The 18,684-nt window shown below is 45.8% G+C and overlaps 2 protein-coding genes across 2 annotated transcripts in view; both read right to left on the reverse strand.

The window, feature by feature from the left end:
- Window positions 1-328: 328 nt before the first annotated feature.
- On the reverse strand, window positions 329-4,144 carry zfp36l2 (zinc finger protein 36, C3H type-like 2). The gene is made up of 2 exons (XM_026356112.1): window positions 3,768-4,144; window positions 329-3,556 (listed from the first exon to the last, which is right to left on the reverse strand). Exons 1-2 carry the CDS (start codon window positions 3,855-3,857, stop codon window positions 2,318-2,320), a joined length of 1,329 nt encoding a protein of 442 aa, XP_026211897.1. The 5' UTR covers window positions 3,858-4,144; the 3' UTR covers window positions 329-2,317.
- Window positions 4,145-6,845: 2,701 nt separating this feature from the next.
- The window catches only part of thada (THADA armadillo repeat containing), a 72,837-nt gene continuing 60,998 nt past the window's right edge, over window positions 6,846-18,684 (reverse strand). Inside the window, exons 34-38 of the mRNA XM_026355613.1 lie at window positions 17,748-17,820; window positions 16,214-16,364; window positions 15,843-15,965; window positions 7,868-8,043; window positions 6,846-7,367 (exon numbers count right to left, since the gene is read on the reverse strand). Coding sequence (XP_026211398.1) covers window positions 7,053-7,367; window positions 7,868-8,043; window positions 15,843-15,965; window positions 16,214-16,364; window positions 17,748-17,820 — 838 coding nt within the window. The 3' untranslated portion in view covers window positions 6,846-7,052. The remainder of the gene's footprint in view (window positions 7,368-7,867; window positions 8,044-15,842; window positions 15,966-16,213; window positions 16,365-17,747; window positions 17,821-18,684) is intronic.

Below are 18,684 nucleotides of genomic sequence, written 5' to 3' on the forward strand. Positions count from 1 at the left end.
CGTCACACTGCGCACCTTATAGTTCAGCTTTTGGTACAGCAGACAGGAATTTAGGGTGGTAGCCCCCCTTTGAATACCCCAGGCCAAGCAGCGTCACAGGGCAGCTGGGGACACACTCCCTCCCTCCCGGCTTCAGGCTTTCTCCACTCGATGAGGCAGACTGCAGTCATGCTGTAGCATTTGATGTGTTGCTGTGAGATGCACGTGAACCGTCCCACTAACTGCACCTCTGCTCCGGAGCATCATCAGCTTATGTTTTGTTTGTGTATGTGTGTGTGTGGTCACACTCCTGCATGTATAAGAAACCACAGCCCGACAAGCCTGAAGCTTTTTTGAAATGATTTTTATTGGGAGAACTACAAAATAATGTACAGTACAAAGTTAACAGTCTCACACTCAATTTGTAGTGACTGACTCCCCAAAAAAAAAATATTACAACTCTTGTTGTCTTTTTGTCCGTTTTTTTTCTTACATTCAAAAAGCTTTACTTCTGATAAAGTAGTCAAAAGTACATAGTGCGTAACCCCCTGTACCTACTATGTACTAACCAAACGTGTTCATCCACTTGCCTCTCTAGCAAAACTCTCAAGACTCAGACTAGATAAAAAAAAGAAAAGAATAACAGAGCAAAAAAGAGGAATGGGGACTTAGACAAAAGGTTACGGCTGTTTTTTAATCAGTGTCTGAGTGGTAACAACCTTAAAAACAACAAAAAAGTTTCCAACACTACATTCAGTTCAACCTGTGTATAAAAAGATGTAGGAAAATACTTTATTTGGTTAATTTTAAGGCATGTCAAGATGGTGAACCCCATAGGCACTACACAATAATACTGGGGCACAAGGGATTGCTACATTCTTTAGCACGTGGCTGGAATCACAGTGTGACCTCGTGCAGAGAGAAAACAAAAACAAATGTCAAAATATATATATTTATATATATACTTTTTGGTTAATTTACTGACTCGGGATCTTTGTCACTGAAGTCTGATCTAGATCGACAAACAAAGTAAAGTTTGGACGGTCTGTACAACCACGTTATTTTATACATTCTACTGAAAGATCTAAATAGGGATCCTCAAAAACTAAAAAACAAAACAAAAACAAAAAGCCTTCTACAGCACTGACACACAATCTCAGAAGCAAACAGCAATCACGCAAACTTTTTTTTAATAAACGTAAACAAGGAAACAAAATTAATGAAATAAATATCACATACGTTCTCTTAAATTAAGATTTTTTTTTTACTCATTTACAATAAAAATAACCAAGTGAAGTTACAAAAAAAAGGAGAAAAAACAAAAAACAAACAAAATATATATATTACTGTGAAAAGAACATACACTCCACTTTATGCAGATTAATAATGGCAATCATAATTTAAACATAAAAGAATATAGATCTATTGCTTCATCATACTTGATAAATACAGTATGGACACAAATTATCAATGTAGCCTATACTTTTTTTTCACAAGATAATAAATAAGTTAAATAGTCCATAGCCAGTTATGCACTGCTATGCAAATCACTCAAACAGCTAAAAAAATATATATTCAACCATCAGCAGTGATTTCCCCAATCAAACCCAACTCAAGAGTGCTTTTTAACCAAGCAACGAACTAGACTAACCGAACGAACCACTGGGTGGCGCTGGGAGAAGACACATATGGAATGGAAGTAGAAGCTCACAGAGGGGACAAATGGTTAGGTTTAGTCAAGGCATATTCTTGGCAGGATGGGAGGAAATCTGACACCGCTTACAGTCTCTTCTTCTTGTCAAGTCGTGTTACACACTCATCTAATCCCAGGAAAAGTGTGGCTTGCCTGATAGAGCAATTAAAAAAAACAAAAAGGGAAAAGGGGGGCTGCCGTGAGCCCCTCGGGCAAGGCACTGATGGAATGCCTTCTGTTTGCTATCTAAGTTTTAATACAGCTATATTACATAGAACAAGAAATAAATGCTAAACTAATGCCAGGTCAAGGTCACTTTAAACTGAAGCTCTGTTGATCCCTGTGGGTGAGATTGGCTTCTCTTGCCCCCCTCCAGGGAGGTCAGAGCAGGGTCAGCACCCCTGCAGCTGGCAGGGATTCAAAGTCTTTGCTCAAAGGCACTTCAGCAGGGTGGCTGCTGCTGAAACTGGGCGTATGTGTGTGTGGGGAGAGGGGGAAAGGGGGGGGCATCCTCTGCTTGACAGGACAGTCTTATCTCACTCACTGACACCCCCTGACTTAGCATCCCCCCCCCCCCTCTCACACGTCTCACCCGTCCATCAATCCATTTGAAAAACAAAAAAAACAAAAACAAACAAAAAACGCTTAGTCATCTGAAATCGACAGCCTGCTGAAGATTGGCAAACGTCTTCCAGCGTCCAGACTCGGGGACTCGGAGCCGCTGAGGCTCCCGGAAGAGCTGAGGGACCCGCTCGCATAGCTCTCCCGGTCAGAGAGCGAGTCTGGCGGGCTGGGAGGAGGCTCGAACACCGGCGACTCGCTGAGGCGGCGCAGCGCCTGCAAGTGGCTCATGTTGTACGTGGGAGGGGAGGGGGGGCACACGCCGCCCTGCATGTTCCCGTAGTAGGCACTGCCGGAGTGGTTGCTGCTGTAGCCGCCGGGGCTGTGCACCGCCAGGGGAGCCAGCAGGGATTTTAAGTCCTGGCCGGGGAAGGAGAAGGCGCTGTTGATGCAGGGCGCGGAGCTGGGAGACAGCACCTCCTCGTAGAAGCTGGAGGCGGAGGTGCAGGAGGAGGCGCTGGTGGCGGGCGGCGGGGTCCGGGACGTGGGGCTGTCGAGCAGGGGAGACTCGAGCCCGTGGTGGGTGGAGAAGCCGGAGAAGCTGAGGCTGTGGTGAAGCTTTGGTCTGTCTCTCTGAGTGTAGCCGAGCTGCTGCTGCTGCTGCTGCTGCTGCTGCGGGGGCAGCACGTCCCTCTGGCCGTAGCCGCACAGCTCCCGGGCACACCTGGGCTCCCCCGCCTGCACGTTAGCATTGGCGGCCGGAGCGGGCCGGCGCTCGTCGGCGTTGTGGATAAAGTGACACCGGGGACCGTACGGGCAGAACCCGATGGTGTGGAAGGTGCGGCACGGCTCCGTTTTGTACTTAGGGTGGCGAGACAAGCTCCTCAACTCGTGGTAGCCGTGCGCGAACTGGCATTTCTCTCCATACTTGCACGACCCGTTCTCCTCGAAGGGCCGGCACAGCTCGGTCTTGTAGCGGCTGGAGTTGATCTGAGAGCCGGGCTTCTGCTGCAGCACGCCCCGGTCTCCGTTCTCGCTGTAAGCTCGGTCGCGGAACTTGTTCTCCTTGTTCATGAGGGCCGTGGCGCTGCTGCTGCTGCTGCTGCTGCTGATCGGCGTGTTCTCCTTCAGACTGCTGTACGAGCCCATCGTGTATTTATTGCCGTTGCTCATCGCCTCCACGTTGCTGGTTGAGCTTCTGCGGAAAAATCCCGGCGTGAAGGAGCCGCCGGAGCCCGGAGAGGTGACCGGAGCTCCCACCGCCTTCTTGTCCAGCATGTTGTTGATGTGGAGGGCGTTCATGTTCATGCTTTTATCCTGCAGCTGGAAAGAAAGGACACGAGTTAGCGATGCGCTCCAGGCACCGATTCTACTTTGACCACATGGCATGTTTAAGACAACTGCGGCTGCAACTTGTTGCAGCTCAACACCAGCTCAGCTCCACTCGGGCTGAAACGCACCAACACTGCTGTGTTTCAGCCCGAGTGCAAAAAAAAAACAAGCAACTCTCCGCGCACTTGGTCAAAGCATTTACCTTGTAAAGCATGTCCATGTCGTAGAAAGCAGACAAGACGGTCGCAGACATCTCGTTTCCCCAGACTGGCTGTCGCACTCCCTCTTTCATGGAGGACCGAGCAGGATCCCTGAATGCGACGAGCGGTAGTTTGTGCCACGACTGGTTTTTGGTTGTGGGAAATAAAAAAAGTTCTCGAAAAGTTCCCCGTACACGTTAACGTGCAGTTTGAGTCTATATATTAAATAAAATAAAATAAAAAAAGAGGGGAAAAACAGAAAGAGGGGGACAGGTTTGTGTTGTTGAGTTGTAGGTGGTTATTATTTCCTCCCCTCGAGAAGCGCTGAGCCAGAGTGCGTCACTGTGCGCTCCAGCCTGTTGATGGGTATAAATGCTCCAGCGTGGCCAGGGAGGGGCGAAGTGATGTCGCTGCAAACTTTTGCGAGGAGACACCTCTTCTCAGAGGAAAAAAAAACACTTCCATTCACCGGTTGGCCACTTATTCTTCGACACCACGCCTTGAAATTCAACTCTCCCTCTCCTCCTCCTCCTCCTCACACACACACACACACACACACACACACACACACACACACACACCTCAAACTATTTTTTTTTATACTTTAAAACACACAACCAATTTAGTGGAAGTTGGTTTTGCTTCTTCGGGCTGACTCTCTCTGAGGAAAGAATGCACAGCCATCAAGGGAAGGGAGCTCCTGGACCGTGCGCGCACGCTTGTTCTCCTGCAAATGAGCGCGCACACGCTCACACCTGTGCGCGCTCCCTGATGCTCGGGGGCCGGACGGTGAGGGACTGAACCGAACCTGTTGTCCGCACCAAACCCTCCTCCGATCCAGCAAAGCCCCCCACCCCCCGGAGCTCTGAAGCAGCGACCTTGCGGCGACAAAAAGGGGGCCACCCCTCTAGCCTCTGGACCACCACACTTAGAAGCTGACACATGTATTTGTAATGGAAGGAAACTGGGCCTCTCCCTCCCCCCTCTCCCTGTGGACGGGGTGAGACCACAAGTATGAGCAGAGAGGAGTCCAGGCAGAGTGCAGCACAATTTTTAGAACCCGTCTGTTGCATAATCGCCTTCTACAGCGCAACAGCAGCCTATTCCCGGTCTACTACACATGGAAAATAGACAGTTGATGCCCGCTGCGCTCATCTGACCTACTTTACATGCTCTGACATTAAGCTTCAAAACGCTGGTTTCACCTTAAGATCCTGAAGCTCTCATGATCACCAATAGATCAGCTTTAGCTCAATCAATCTCTCCCTCTCTGTTTTTTTTTTTTTAAAGGACTCTTTTCAAAAAAAGTTTCTCTCTACCCCCCCCCACCCCCCCCCACCCCTCCTCCTCCTCCTCCTCAATCTCAGAGTCCACACTGCAGGAATGTGGTTTCAGCTGTGGTGCAGCAGAGCAACACTGCCCCCATGTGAGCACAAGTGAGAGTCGACCGAGACAGAGCAGAGGCGCCATCTGCTGAGCACAGCTGGAGCAAGAGTTCCTTTTTTCCTTTTCATTTTTAAAGGTACATTCAGGACAAAGTGGCTGCAGTTATGTTGCTGTTGAGCTGCTTTTTTTTTTTTTTTTTTTGCTTCCACTCTTCACGCAGAGGCCGGATCACAGTGTCAAGTAAAGAACGTCAGCCCTGTGTTGTTCATTTCTTCTGTTCATTTCGTTTCCTCAGTTCCTCCTAATAACAAAGCCACCGAAGTCGCCACAGTCCCTTCTTTGTTCAGTCACAGAGTGCGGCGCGGTTGCAATAAGCTGCCCCTGTGTCCGTGTGATGTAACCTTCCCAGGATGGCAGAACGTTTTCGCATGAAAATGTCAAAGTGCTCCACACTCTGCTGCAGAAGGTGTGTCAAACTTTAAAAACCCACAGTGGAAAGACTGCACAGCTGGCAGCAGAGGACGGGACTCTATATCAGGGCTCCGAAAGGCAGAGATTTTGGTCAGAGGGGTGTAAAAACGTTGTGCAACACATATCACCAGAAATTGCTGGTTCCTGCGACACTGGTAACCATTAAGTCTTTTCCATATAGGATCATAATTTGAAGAGCGGTTATGAAAACGATTCGACTTTGTGTGACACGATTCACTATTTTCTTGGGTGCTGAATGGTTTGGTTGGAGAAGGAAGGACAAAAAAAAATAGCAACAGGCGAAAAACAAGTGACATAAGAGCCTGGAATCTGCTGCTACCAACCCTAAAATTAGGCTGAGGGCTGCCCCAGGACTATTTGCAATTTGCAAGTTATGATAAATAGTTATAATGTGAAGGACAGACACGGAGAGGCTCCTGAGAAATCCCTCAAACGCGCTCTCGTCCCCTGCAGAAACCGCTCTCCCGTCACGTGGCTCGGTTTTTATTGGGGATGTCGAGCCGTTCCAAAACATTACGTCAGTTTTACTGTAACAGGGAACATGGCTACCAGGGAGAGAGAAGGGTCCGGCTGTGTGAGAGGGCAGCATGAAGACACACACACACACACACACACACACACACACACTCAGAGGACAGTAGTCCATTGTGTCGTCCTCCCAATTACATAACCAGGAAAACTAGAGGGAAGCATAAAAACACAGTCCAATGGGAAGACTCCTGCAGTAAATTAAATATCACAGGAAAATAACACCTCGTATAAACATACAGTAGGACTCAGAGTGTATACTGAAATACAACTCTGGTGACGTGTCGGCTCAAACGCTTGCTTTCACTATCCCGAGCTCGGCGTCTCCGCACAATCACACTATTGAAGGCGGCGCTCGAAGATTTAGGCGCTCGCTTGTTTTGCTCCGACCTTAATCCCTGGTAGACACGGAGAGAGCAGAAGAGTCTGTTTACTGAATAGTGACACTGTTGAAGTTTGTCGTGTGACACTTTGGCGCTGATAAGAGAACAGTGCATCGAGTGTTGCCGTTGTGCTCAAGTTAAAGCTGTTGATGTTATGTCTTCCCCACACAAATTCAATGATAATGACCTATTTTTTCCTCCCTTCTGCCCCCAATTACAAAACTACTAATGTTAAAGAAGTGAGACTTTCACTATTGGAATAAACATGTAGTCATTTCAGATTTATAATATTTAATTAAAAAGAGGAACAGTCATTGTAAAAGTTAAAATGATCAAGTGAGGGCAACATTTGTGAGCCAAAAATAAAAGACAAGTACAGAATAAAAAGTCCTTAATTCCCTTCTTATATTAAAAGCACTTGACCACAAAGCCAGTCAATGATCTGAAGTTACTACGTAAAAAATATGGTGCAACTAGAACCAAACACTGCTAACTCTTCTACCTCAACCTCTCCAGCACGTCCAGAGCCAGAGCGGCCCTCTGGTGCCGCAGCATCAGCCGGGCATGCTCCATGGTGCAGGAGAACTGGGGCAGGGCAGGGAGGGAGTCCAGCGCCTGCTGGGAGCTGAGAGACCTGGCTCGGGCCCGGCTCGACAGCGTGCCGATTTGGTGAGCGTGGTCCGGCTCCGAGGTTAACGGCTGCTTGAAGGTCGCAATGAGGGAGCTGAGGTTTGTGTGAAGCAGCTTCACCCACTGAGCAGGCTCGGCCCACAGGTTCAGATCCCCTTTCTCAAACAGGAAGTCCTCTTCATCCTGGTCACAAGCAAAACACAAGTCAGTTTAGTCAAGGTCCGTTTAAACCTGGGTGTCTCCTCGCACATGAGGGCGTGTCAGCATAAGCGGCACCATCACCATCAGCAACAACAAGCCTTGTTCTACACTAACAAGCTGAAAGCTGTGTCTCACAGTGTCCTTCAGCTGCTACCAATAAACCCAGCAACAAAACAAGAACCCCAACGTCCTCAACACTGAAGCGTGAGTAACATGTTTCTCAAACATGTTCTTCCACTAAGAGCAGCTGATATTTTTAGTTCATGTAAAATATTCGAATGGCTTCATGGTTCTCATGACGCGTGCTTTCGGTTGCACACACTGAAATGAAACTGCGACAGTCACTTTTCCATTGATCATTTTCCATGTGAATCACCTTGAGTGACAGACATCTCACGCTACTTGTGTGTGTATTTGTTTGTGCCACAGAATAACAGTGTACATGTCTGATATGAATCTCTGCTTTTATGTCTGATGCTCACCAGACTGGACGAGTCATCTGCATCTGCGTTCTCGTTGCCTTCGTCTTCTCCCAGCAGCCACTCTGTCAGCGCGAGTGTGCCCGCAGGTACCCGTCCCCACAGCTCCAAGAGCCGACAGAGGAGCCCCACGCCGGAGTCCAGGGCTACCGGAGGACACACGGGAACATCTCCCACATCTGAGGACAGGGTTTGAAGACTAGTTTAGAAGCAACAATAATGAACACAGCCAGAATATACGCTTATTTCACCTTTAGTCTAATATTAGACTAACATGAGGACCTCAGCCCTGTCACGTAATGTTAGCTACAACCTCTTTTTGAGATAACTGGTCAACTGGACATGTGTAAACTCATCATTCATTAGCTAAATTAGCGATGCAACAGTTATACCTGATACGTGCTGGCTGTAAATATCTATTGGCTAACGTGTATATCAAATAAGAGCATATTTAGCGCTTTGCAGACATGTTACAGTGTGACTAGGCTAAGTTTATAGACTTAGAGAGTTTTGTGTGATGCGTTGGCCTGAAAGGAAAAAGCCATGTGTCCAAAGTAATTAAATCTAAAGTCTGACTAAAACTCAAACTGGAAAAAAAAGCTGAACAGTACAGTATTTGTAAAATTTAGACGCTTTTGGAAAAATTGTGTTTGTACATGTTACTGGGGAAAAGTTCTTTAGTCTGTGGGATTATCAAATATGAATTGAATATTTTATGTTTTAACACCTTGATGAAGCCATTTCCCCACTTTTCTGCCTTCACCTGACTTCTCTCACCAACGTTGTCTCTGGTGGGGTATGTACGGTAACCGCTAGCGTGTGTTGAGTCTCAATATTTGAATGATGCAGAGCTGGCAGTGGGTTCCAAACTCAGTGTGTGTGTGTGTGTGTGTGTGTGTGTGTGTATGTTTCTTCTCTGGGCTTTCTGGGAAACAAAACTATAACTCATATAACCAACCACCATCAGGTTGGTCTGGGTGTGTATGAGCAGATTCAAAAATATTCTGCACGTTGCACCAATATGCACATGCACACACACATGCACACACGCACAAACTTCACATCCTGTTTACATGTTAATGAGTGGCTGGATGGACTGCTGATCATGTGTGAAAGTAATACTGACGTGGACGTTTTCTTTTTATTATTCAGTAGGTGCTGATAATTAGTCATATGAAAAATACATTCAGTTTGGTTATTTATAGTCTTATTGTGCCAAGAGTCGTACGTTACAGTACATTCGGCGGTACTGTCTATGTGCTGGAGGAAGTGTGACTGCAAGGACACGCACTTCAAACAGAGGGAAAGCACAACGTATGACTTCACTTAACGACTTCAGTTGTCCACGCAGCAGCTATCTGACATAAAGGGTGTGTGTGTGTGTGTGCGTGTGTGTGTGTGTGTGTGTAAGAGAGAGTGTTGTTCTCCCACCTTGACCATCCTCAACGCAGCTCACACCCAGATAACACCCAAGACTTCAAAAGGCTTTGAGAGCTACAAGCCAAAACACTACCACCATGGGAAGAAGGGTGGGAGGGGGAGGGGGAGGTATACAGACCCCTATTAGCACACATACTGTATATCACACACAGAGACACACACACACAAGCGGTTGGGAACCCAGATTGTTTTTCCTCTTCAGAGAGCAGGCGTAAAATCAGAGCAGAGCCTGAAGTCTGAGCGGAGAGAGAAAGGCGCTCTGTGAACATTAGAGGCTGTTGATTGCACCGTATTAGATGAGCTTTAAGAGTTTAAGAGCTTGAGTGACAAATTCCTTTCTTTACCAAGAAGCCGCCTCTCTCTCTCTCTCTCTCTCTCTCTCTCTGTGGGACAGCCCAGCCTCTGATGTGCTTGTACATTAACAGACATAATAGGAAATTTTAGCTGCATTCAATTTATCTACTTTTCTACGGAGGTTTCACACATCGATTAACGCGATTTCCCTCCTTGAGCTTTAGGCGCAAACTACTCTGTTTCTCAAGGGGATTGTCTTTCACACTGTTCTTGGAGTGTAGTGTGCGAGTGCAAGTGTGTGTGTGTGTGTGTGTGTGTGTGTGTGTGTGTGTGTGTGTGTGGTGGTATGAGCCATAAGTATGGCTTATGCAGGTATTGTGTGTGTTGAAGGACGGTGTGAGTTTACATTGGACAATCTTGTCTCTGTAAATGACAATATCAGCCAGTGCCAGTTGCTGAATGAATGGGTCTGAGTGACACAGGGTGAGGCTGCGTGTGTGTGTGTGTGTGTGTGTGTGTGTGTGTGTGTGTGTGTGTGTAGTCGGCATCCACTGGCATTCTTAAAGTACATCTGAGCTGGGCAGGGCAGGAGTGTGAGGGAAAAACATAACCTTGTGGAAACAGTAAAACGCTTGTACCATTCTGAGCTTCTGACGAGTTCAGGTTTTTTTTTTTTTTAATAATTGGAATCAAATCTTTGGTTTCCTTGTTAGTGACAGTGGCAGCTGACTTTATGACAGTTTTATATGTAAATCTGCTGGGCACACATTATCACCTTTCTGCAGGGATTTACAGCCATGATAGAGACTAGGCACAGCAGGGCTTCGAGCTAAATGCTAACACTATAACGTAGAGCCAACGTGCTCCATCTCGAACAGTTCATTTCCTTCTCTGTTTCAACAAGTGGTAGCTAATGAATGCCTAAGATGACTGGCTAGGTGAAAAAGGACAAAAGCTATGGATAAAAATGACCATATTTTCAGTTTAGTTTTCAATTCTAGATCTTCTGTGATTATGAAGTCTCCCAATCAAACACCGCAGCATACAACAGGGACTAGTTGATGCATTTCAGTTTTGCACACGTTGTCCTGTCATTAAAGTCACATAACTGAATTAAGAAAGAGTGAAGAGACCCCGCGCTGTTGGGTAAATCCTAACTGAGCCTCTGCAGCTGGGGGTGGGGGTGTCAGATGTCCCATTGAGCCGAGGAAAAGGGGGAAATCATTTGTGGATTCGGTGGACTGTCAGGACGGTGAAATGAGAGAGATCCCAAACACTTCCCACCCGCATTCCTCCGCTGTTGGTGTCACCATGTTCACTGTGCTGGCAGTTCATTCCTACGCTCAGCCCCCCACATCTGAGGCCAGCCCAGCCCCCCCTGAAAGATCTGAATGTCCAGGATTTCATCTGTGGCCATTGGGAAGATGGACTGGGTGTCAGAGCTTCTGAAAACTCATTGTATTAAAATTAAAGGTGCCATGTCTGAAGACAAAGCTCAGCTGCAAACCAACCATCAGCTGACAAAAACAAAAGGAAAACACCCACAGAAACAACCTTCACACAACCACAAAGAAACACTCTTTCCTCCTCAAACAATACACACACACACACACACACACACTCGGCGTGCCACAGACGCTACAGTGGAGCCGAGACACCAGGAAACAGAAGTGTGAGATAGCGAGAGAGGTGCAAAATAAAAACACACTTTACAGCCCCGACTTCCTACAGTGGTTGATGTGAAACGGGGAGTGTAAACAACAACAACAACAACAGAAGGAACTGACATGAAAGTAGTAGCATTAGCATACAGATACTGGACTGAGAATATGCTGGAAGACTGAGCAGCACTTATCATGAAGCCCAGGCAGGGTTAGTTTAGTTAAAGGGTTAAACACTAAAGTCAGTCACCAGTCTCAGCAGGAGGTCGACACTGGCTCCTATCTGTCTCAACATCACCTGTAACCGTTTCACACAACAGCACGAGGTTTTGATTTTGAGTCCTGCTCTAAGACTGATTTAATCCTTCTGTATTTGTTTGATGAAGAACCTGAAAAAAGTGCTGGATAGTAGAAGAAAAAGATGGATGGATGAACATCAGAAACATGGAGGAGGGCAGGAAGCCTTATTATTACTTTTGTCTCTATGTATTGTATGTAAATCAATTTCATTTATTTTTGTTTTATGCTTCCTGACCCATCCTCATGAAGTAAACTTCACTGGTACTCCATGAGGGCAAACACGAGCACTCGCATGACCTAAAACTACTATCAGATCTAGGTCTGATTACAGTTCTTTCACAGTAACAGAGGATGCACAATGAGGCCGACTTAACACTGTTTTGCGAAATCTTTTCCCTGCACTCGTATTTTATCATCAAAACACATCACAATCGAGTATCTCAACCCGCTGCTCTAGGCTGCAAGAAGCCAAACACACACGCATACACACACACGCACACACACTCTGCAACGCAGCTTGCAGACACCAGTCATTACTGCAGACATGTGACTTTATTTCACACCACCCACTAAATCATTAAAAGCTCATTCCCCACGCAGCTATTTGAGTGAAAGATGGTGTAAGCAGGAGTAACACACACACACACACACACACACACACACACGCACACACACACACACACACACACAGTTTCTGTTTATGTGTTTTCACTGGAGGGTGAAATAACAGTTTATTTCTTCCAAAAGTAAAGGTTATAGAGCTGCAAATCAAACATGGAGTAATTCTGCAGTGGCAACAAGTGCCTCCTGTTTCTGTGCATTTTATAGTTTCTTCACAAATGAGTGACATGTGACACTTTTCTAAAGTCTCGTTCATCCAACACAAACCCCGGGTTTAACGACCGAGCGAGAGCTGCGCTAAAATAAGGCTGTTTAATGAGTGTCCTTCAGCTCCGTGAGGTCGCTCACTTCCATTCATCTGCGTCATCCTCTGTGAATGAATGAATCGTAGGGGAGGTGGGTGGGATGGGGATGAATGGCACGTTCTGCGCCGGCATTCGTTGGCTTTCACGGTGAGTAAACTAGGTCACTCCAGACGAGTGGGCTGATAATGGTTCACTGAGAAATGCCAGGAAAATATGGACGTGTCAGCAGCGTTGTGTGAGGCCACAGACAGTAAACACTGATGGAAAGGTAACCAATCAGAGTCCTAAGCAATGCCCTCTTATATAATCGCGTCCAATCCTTCCCTCAATCTTGTCATCAAACAAAGTTTACCTCTTGCTTCAAATTCTCCTAGCTTGTTATCTGGTTTCTGTGTGATCTCCCTGACCAGTAAGAAGCTTCCAGTTAAAAAGACCGTTTTGCATTCTGTCCTTTTGTGTGATTGATCACGTCTGTGTTGCAGAACCTGTCTCTGTTCCCACATCTCTGTCTGTCGTCCATATCAAAGGACCAGCAGTCGTCACCTCCATATGAAGCAGCTAACACCTCAGATACTTGACTCTGCAACGACGGGTCATAAAACCCAGGGACACACACACACACACACACACACACACACACACAACACACACGCACACACAGTGACCTGTATACACACGAAAGCAGTAATCCTTCTTCCACTGTATAGCCATGGTGTGGAATAGCATGCTGTGCTATTCTGTTTCTACTCCTCTGGTCCTGTGGCAGCCGGGGGTAACTCTGCTGACCTGAGATATTGAGATATTACTCAGGTCACCATGCCAGAGGTATCAGTACCAAAACCAAACAACATGTCCCTGCATAGCTTCCTGTGTGATGTCAAACAGCTGTAATGTGTGAAAAATGTAGTTCAACTCTGAATTTTATACCACAGCTTCAGATCTGTCATTACATACTGTGAACCTTCACCTGAAATAAAGCTGGTTAGCAGCATCTACTTGCATATTAATCTTACTATCTTACTGGTTGTGACCTTTTTTTTTTCCTACTCGCTCACAATCAGCAAAATCTGCCGAGAGAAATGTTTTTCTCCCCCTTCAGTCAGATCATTTTTTTTTGTCAGTCCTGGCAAATTGTCAAATCAAAAAGCTGAGATTCAATTAAATAAATATGTACATGTGAAATATGGTTACACAACTCTCTGATGTGCTCTATTGGTAATTTAGCTCCTGTATCGCTAGATTTTCAGACCCCTTTACAAACTTGTTTTATTTCAAAAACGCTGCCAGACACAAATCGAGCAACTGTTTGGCCAGACATGAGCCATTTTTCTTTAGGTGAGTCACTTAAATTTGTCAGTGAATGTTCTCTCCCCTGTGGCTGTGACTCCTTTACCGTCTGTGTTCAGTGTGTGTGTGTGTGTGTGTAGGGGGGAGAGCAGCAGCACCTTCAGGTGCGCAGCTAGAAAGAAGCTGGACGAGTAGTGATTTGGTCGAAAAGACAAATCATTTATCCCCATTGTTTGTGTGGGATAGTTTTCTTGTATTGTATTGCAATATGACTTCATTACCAAACCATTGAGGCCTAAAACTAATACACACACTTGAACACGCTGACACACAGCCACTCAGCTGTGACTGTGTGCTCTCCTCCAGCAGTAAGCGCACTCTTACAGTTATGATGACTTCCAAAGCACCAACTTGTCCTTCCACATCACTGTTCTGCATTTAATTTTAGAACATCACTTAAATTGATGCTGCAAAAGTAGAAAGATGACATATTTTTCCAGTTGAAGTTAGCGGTATATGATTTGCTTTTGGGTTTTTCTGTTCCTCGTTTACATGAGGAATTCAACTTTTCTGGCCAAGTTGCTCGCTCACTCGATTCGAGATTGCCACTCTCCTCTCTCATTTCTTCTTCCTGTGTTGCGTGCTACATTCCTGTAGTGAGTACGACACGTGCTGAAATAAACTACAAATCCGGTGCAACAATTTTCACCGTTTTGCAAGTTAGGGTTTAGGTTTGGAGTGGCGTGGCGTGGCGTGGCGTGGCATGGCTGGAGAGAGAGAGAGAGGAAGGCCACGCAAAAGACCAGGGACAAACATTCACACTCTTCCACAGTGACGACGTGATTCCGCTAGGTAAATGCAGGCCAGTTTACGGTAAGAAACACACACTCAGACTGTAATCTCCACATGAGCACTGAATATGGATGAAACAAAGGAAGATGCCCCCGCTTTGGTTTCTCCACAAACGCACACATTAGGACACCCAATCTGTAATTATGCCTATTGTGTTCTCTTCCTGTTGTAGAGAAAAACCATCTCAGTCATGTAGATATCTGATTTTTTTATCTGACAGCTCATCTGACCCCGTCTGGTCTTATGTATATAAACACATATAAAGGACACACACACACTCAGCCTTTACAGAAAATCTTGCTATCAAAACATTTTCAGGAATGTGTCCTGTGGGCCTACATATCATGAAATACACTCTGCCAGTAAAGAACACGTTTGAATTTCTTCCCCTCTCTCAGCGAGTCTTCCCTTAGTAGGGGGGGGGGGGGTTGCTGCAGTGGCGACTTTTGAGGAGATGCTGTGCTGCCTCGTGTTATGTTATGAGATACTATCAGTTGCGACAGACACAATAAGGGTGGCTCCTCGAAGGGAAGCTGCGAAAATACAGGAAGTGAGCAGGGGTGTTGGAGCTGTTTGTGAGGGGCACTTGAGAGCTGGCAGCTGTCAGTTGTTAGTGTGTGTGTGTGTGTGTAGGTGTGTGAGTGAGAGAGAAAGGATTGTCAGGGTGCTTCCGCTGGGGATAAGACTGAAGGCGTGTCTGTGTGAATAAATCCATTCTATAATGCCGTTCTTAAGAAAAACAAACCGAGACATTCCCAAAAACAGTGACACATAACCACACACACACACACACACACACACACACACACACACGTTTCACTCTTACTCTAAACTAGAATTAGCACCCTTCATTCCAGGAATGCTCCCCGACTCTCAACACGAAATGATGTCACCGGCCCGTTTAAACATCTGCATGTGTTTGTGGTGCTTTTTTTATGTCGGTGTGTGTCTGTTTATACATGTGAATGTGTGTGTGTTTGTGTCTGTTTCAGTGGGTTTGCAATTATCACGGTTGTCTTACACTGCTTCAACATGGGTTAGACAGTGAGAGTGTGTGCATGTAAGCTAATCTCCCTTTGTTTCTCCCTCTTTTGTGTTTAAACCTACCCAAGCGTGTTCACATGTGATACAAGTAGTGAAGGTGTAGTATAGCAGCTAGTTTAAAGGGGTGAATTTATGCATCACTTTGACTGCATGTGGATGCTCATGCGAGTTTACCTTTTCTGAGCAAAGCTGCTGGTACATTAGAGATGAAGTCAGAGGCAGAATCGCGCACGTCCTGGTCTTCATCCTGCAGCAGCATGAACAGACTCCTCCACAGAGGCAGAGTGGTGGACAGACCTGACACAAAACCACAAAAATAGGGTTAGGCAAGCCTAAATCTAACTTCTAACTCTTAAATGGTGTTTTGACAGAGTGTGAGGAAGTGAGGACAGTGTTCTCTTTCTCTAAATGTGCTCATCTTGTGGTATTAAACTCCCCAATTTGCTCAAATCGGTCCACACTCTGCCACCCATACAAGTGCACGCACACTGTAAACAGCACTGAAGGTAAACATTTTGCTGAACTGTTCCACAACTGAGACTCACCCAAAGGCAGACCGGGGCTCGTCAGCAGAGTGCCTGTACAGTTGACCAACACCTTGGCGGCCGTCAGCTTCACCTCCACCGGCTGCTCCTCGCTGCAGCACGAGCACACCAGCTGCCCCCACTGAGATAAATGAGACAGTGTGCTCGCCCCCTACACGGTGGATTGATCAAATAAAGCAGGTTCAGAGCACTGCTGTTTCACAGTGAAAAAGTATGAAATAAATACTGCTATATGCAATTGATCATGTGTGTTTCAGTGCATGACCTCATATGTGTAAAACAAAAGCTTTTATAATCCTACAACATCCTCATCATCAAAGATTTGGGGAGAACACTTTAGTGACATGATGTAACCACATCATCACTGAGACAAAAAAAGTGAGTGATCAGCCAGTTCAAGATATGAACAGCGGCAGTGAATTCAGTTCAGATGCAGTGCTCCCTGGCGTGGTTCAAAGTAAGAAGTGGTCGTTCGTGGCTGCCTGTAGGGAAGTAATTTGACTTTATTTCACTTTCTCAACTGATCTTTGAAATAGAAAACCTACAATCGAAAGTGACAATAGAGATGCTGAATACACAGCGATGAATAAAGTGAGAGGTTGCCCTGCAGCACTGGTTACCAAATCCTTTCTAGTCAACTTTGGGAGAAACAAAAACCTGCTACAATAGTGGGTTTTCATCTTACATTTCTTTTCCAAATTAAAAAAAGCTGAATTTTGTCTTTTTTTATTGTGAGTTTTTGTTGCTGCTTTGCTTTTCCTTCCTTCATTGAACTTTTACACAGCAGACATTTTATCATATCAAGAAAAGCACAGGAGGAACCAACATTAACGATGGCTCTGCCCAAGCAACTACTGCAGTACAATGCAATTACCTGCATCATAAATGACACCTGTCAGTCAAAAAGTGGGCTGTGAGAAAAAATGATTGAGCTCTGTTTTTCTCTGGCTCCCAGGTTGGAAACCACTGCCGTGTAGTAAGAGCAGCAAGCCATGATGCTACAAGCTACAACTAAAGTGAAGCTGCACTGGGCTGGTGGTTGGTGGTAACAGCCTACATTTCTGTTGTGAGCATTTCTGAATCTTTGATCTCTGAAGGCTGTGACACACAAAGTCGACGGTCAGCTGTTAGCCAGTGTCAAGATGGTGGAAAGCATGTGTCGGGCAGGTCTTTGCTGTGTGCCCGGAGCTGTTGGCACTAGTTCGGCCCTCTCAGCGGCCTTTTAGACGATTCAGCACGTTGAGCTATAAACGTCTATGGTGAGCTATGGTGGTGTGAAAATGGTAAGCAAACGCTACTGTACCAAGTGCAGCTTTGTTTACGGTTTGTTTATCTGCAGTTCTAGGTCTTCTTCTGCTTTCTCCCTTTGAAAGACTACCACCCCCTGCTTGTATAGACACTTATTTCCTAGTGCCACTTATTGGTCCAAACTAAGTCGATGCAACACTTTAGTCACCTTTACCCTTTAAATGTTTAAGGTTGTCATGGTGGGTCATGGTGCTAATGCTGCTAAAAGACGTCACTTAGTTTTTACCTTCACATCAGAGTTCACCAGCTGAACCACCAGCTGAGATACTAGCATCAGAGCAGCACAGTGGAGCTCCACACTGAAACACAAAATCACAAACACAATCGGTTTACAAATGTTGAAGATGAGCTCGCTATTGCCCATCCTTGAATATTTCCATGTTCAACGGAGAAAATTTCATCCACAGTGATGTTGAGATGAAAATGTGGTGAAAATGTTTTTTGATTCTTGTCATTTGTGTGAACCTATCCTTTAATGTGCCACATTAGTGCAGTAAAATGAATGGTGTGCTTCTTGGGACTCTCTGTGGAAAACATTACTCACACAGCATTGTCAGCAACACACACACATACATCACTCAACTGTATTGACTTACAAGCCACAAAAGAAGTGTGCTGGTACTCACCACTACATTATGGGTCACAATAGCCCCAAGTGCCATTCAATCGCACAGAAGACAAGGGCAGCCAGCAACCCAATCTCATCCCTCTGCGGCTCTAATCATAACCCTGGGGCTGCTCCAAAGGGAAAGTGGATCCCTGGGTCCAGAGATTGCGGATAGGAAAAGGCTTTATGGGGCTAAAAGCCTTTGTAATCCAATCCTCATTCAAGCCTGTATTCTCTTGTTGGGGTGTGAAAAGTACAGCGGTGGCTTGTCAAGAAAGGTGTGTGTATGTGTCAATGCCTATCAAAGGGCCTATAGCATGTGCACAAGCATGCACGCACGCACGCACACACACACACACACACACACACACACAAATATACTGGAACAGTGTGCCAAAACAGTTTATAAAAAGAGGCATCCAGTGATTCATGGATGTGTAAGCTCTCACAAAAATAATGGTGTGAGCCTGACAGGTGAGAATAATCTAATGTAGAAATAATGTGCTGATGACAGCCTTTCAGAGAACAAATATCAGCTTTCATCCACATGTCTCTG

This window comes from Anabas testudineus, chromosome 15 (genome assembly GCF_900324465.2).
Source record: "Anabas testudineus chromosome 15, fAnaTes1.2, whole genome shotgun sequence".
NCBI classification, from domain to species: domain Eukaryota; kingdom Metazoa; phylum Chordata; class Actinopteri; order Anabantiformes; family Anabantidae; genus Anabas; species Anabas testudineus.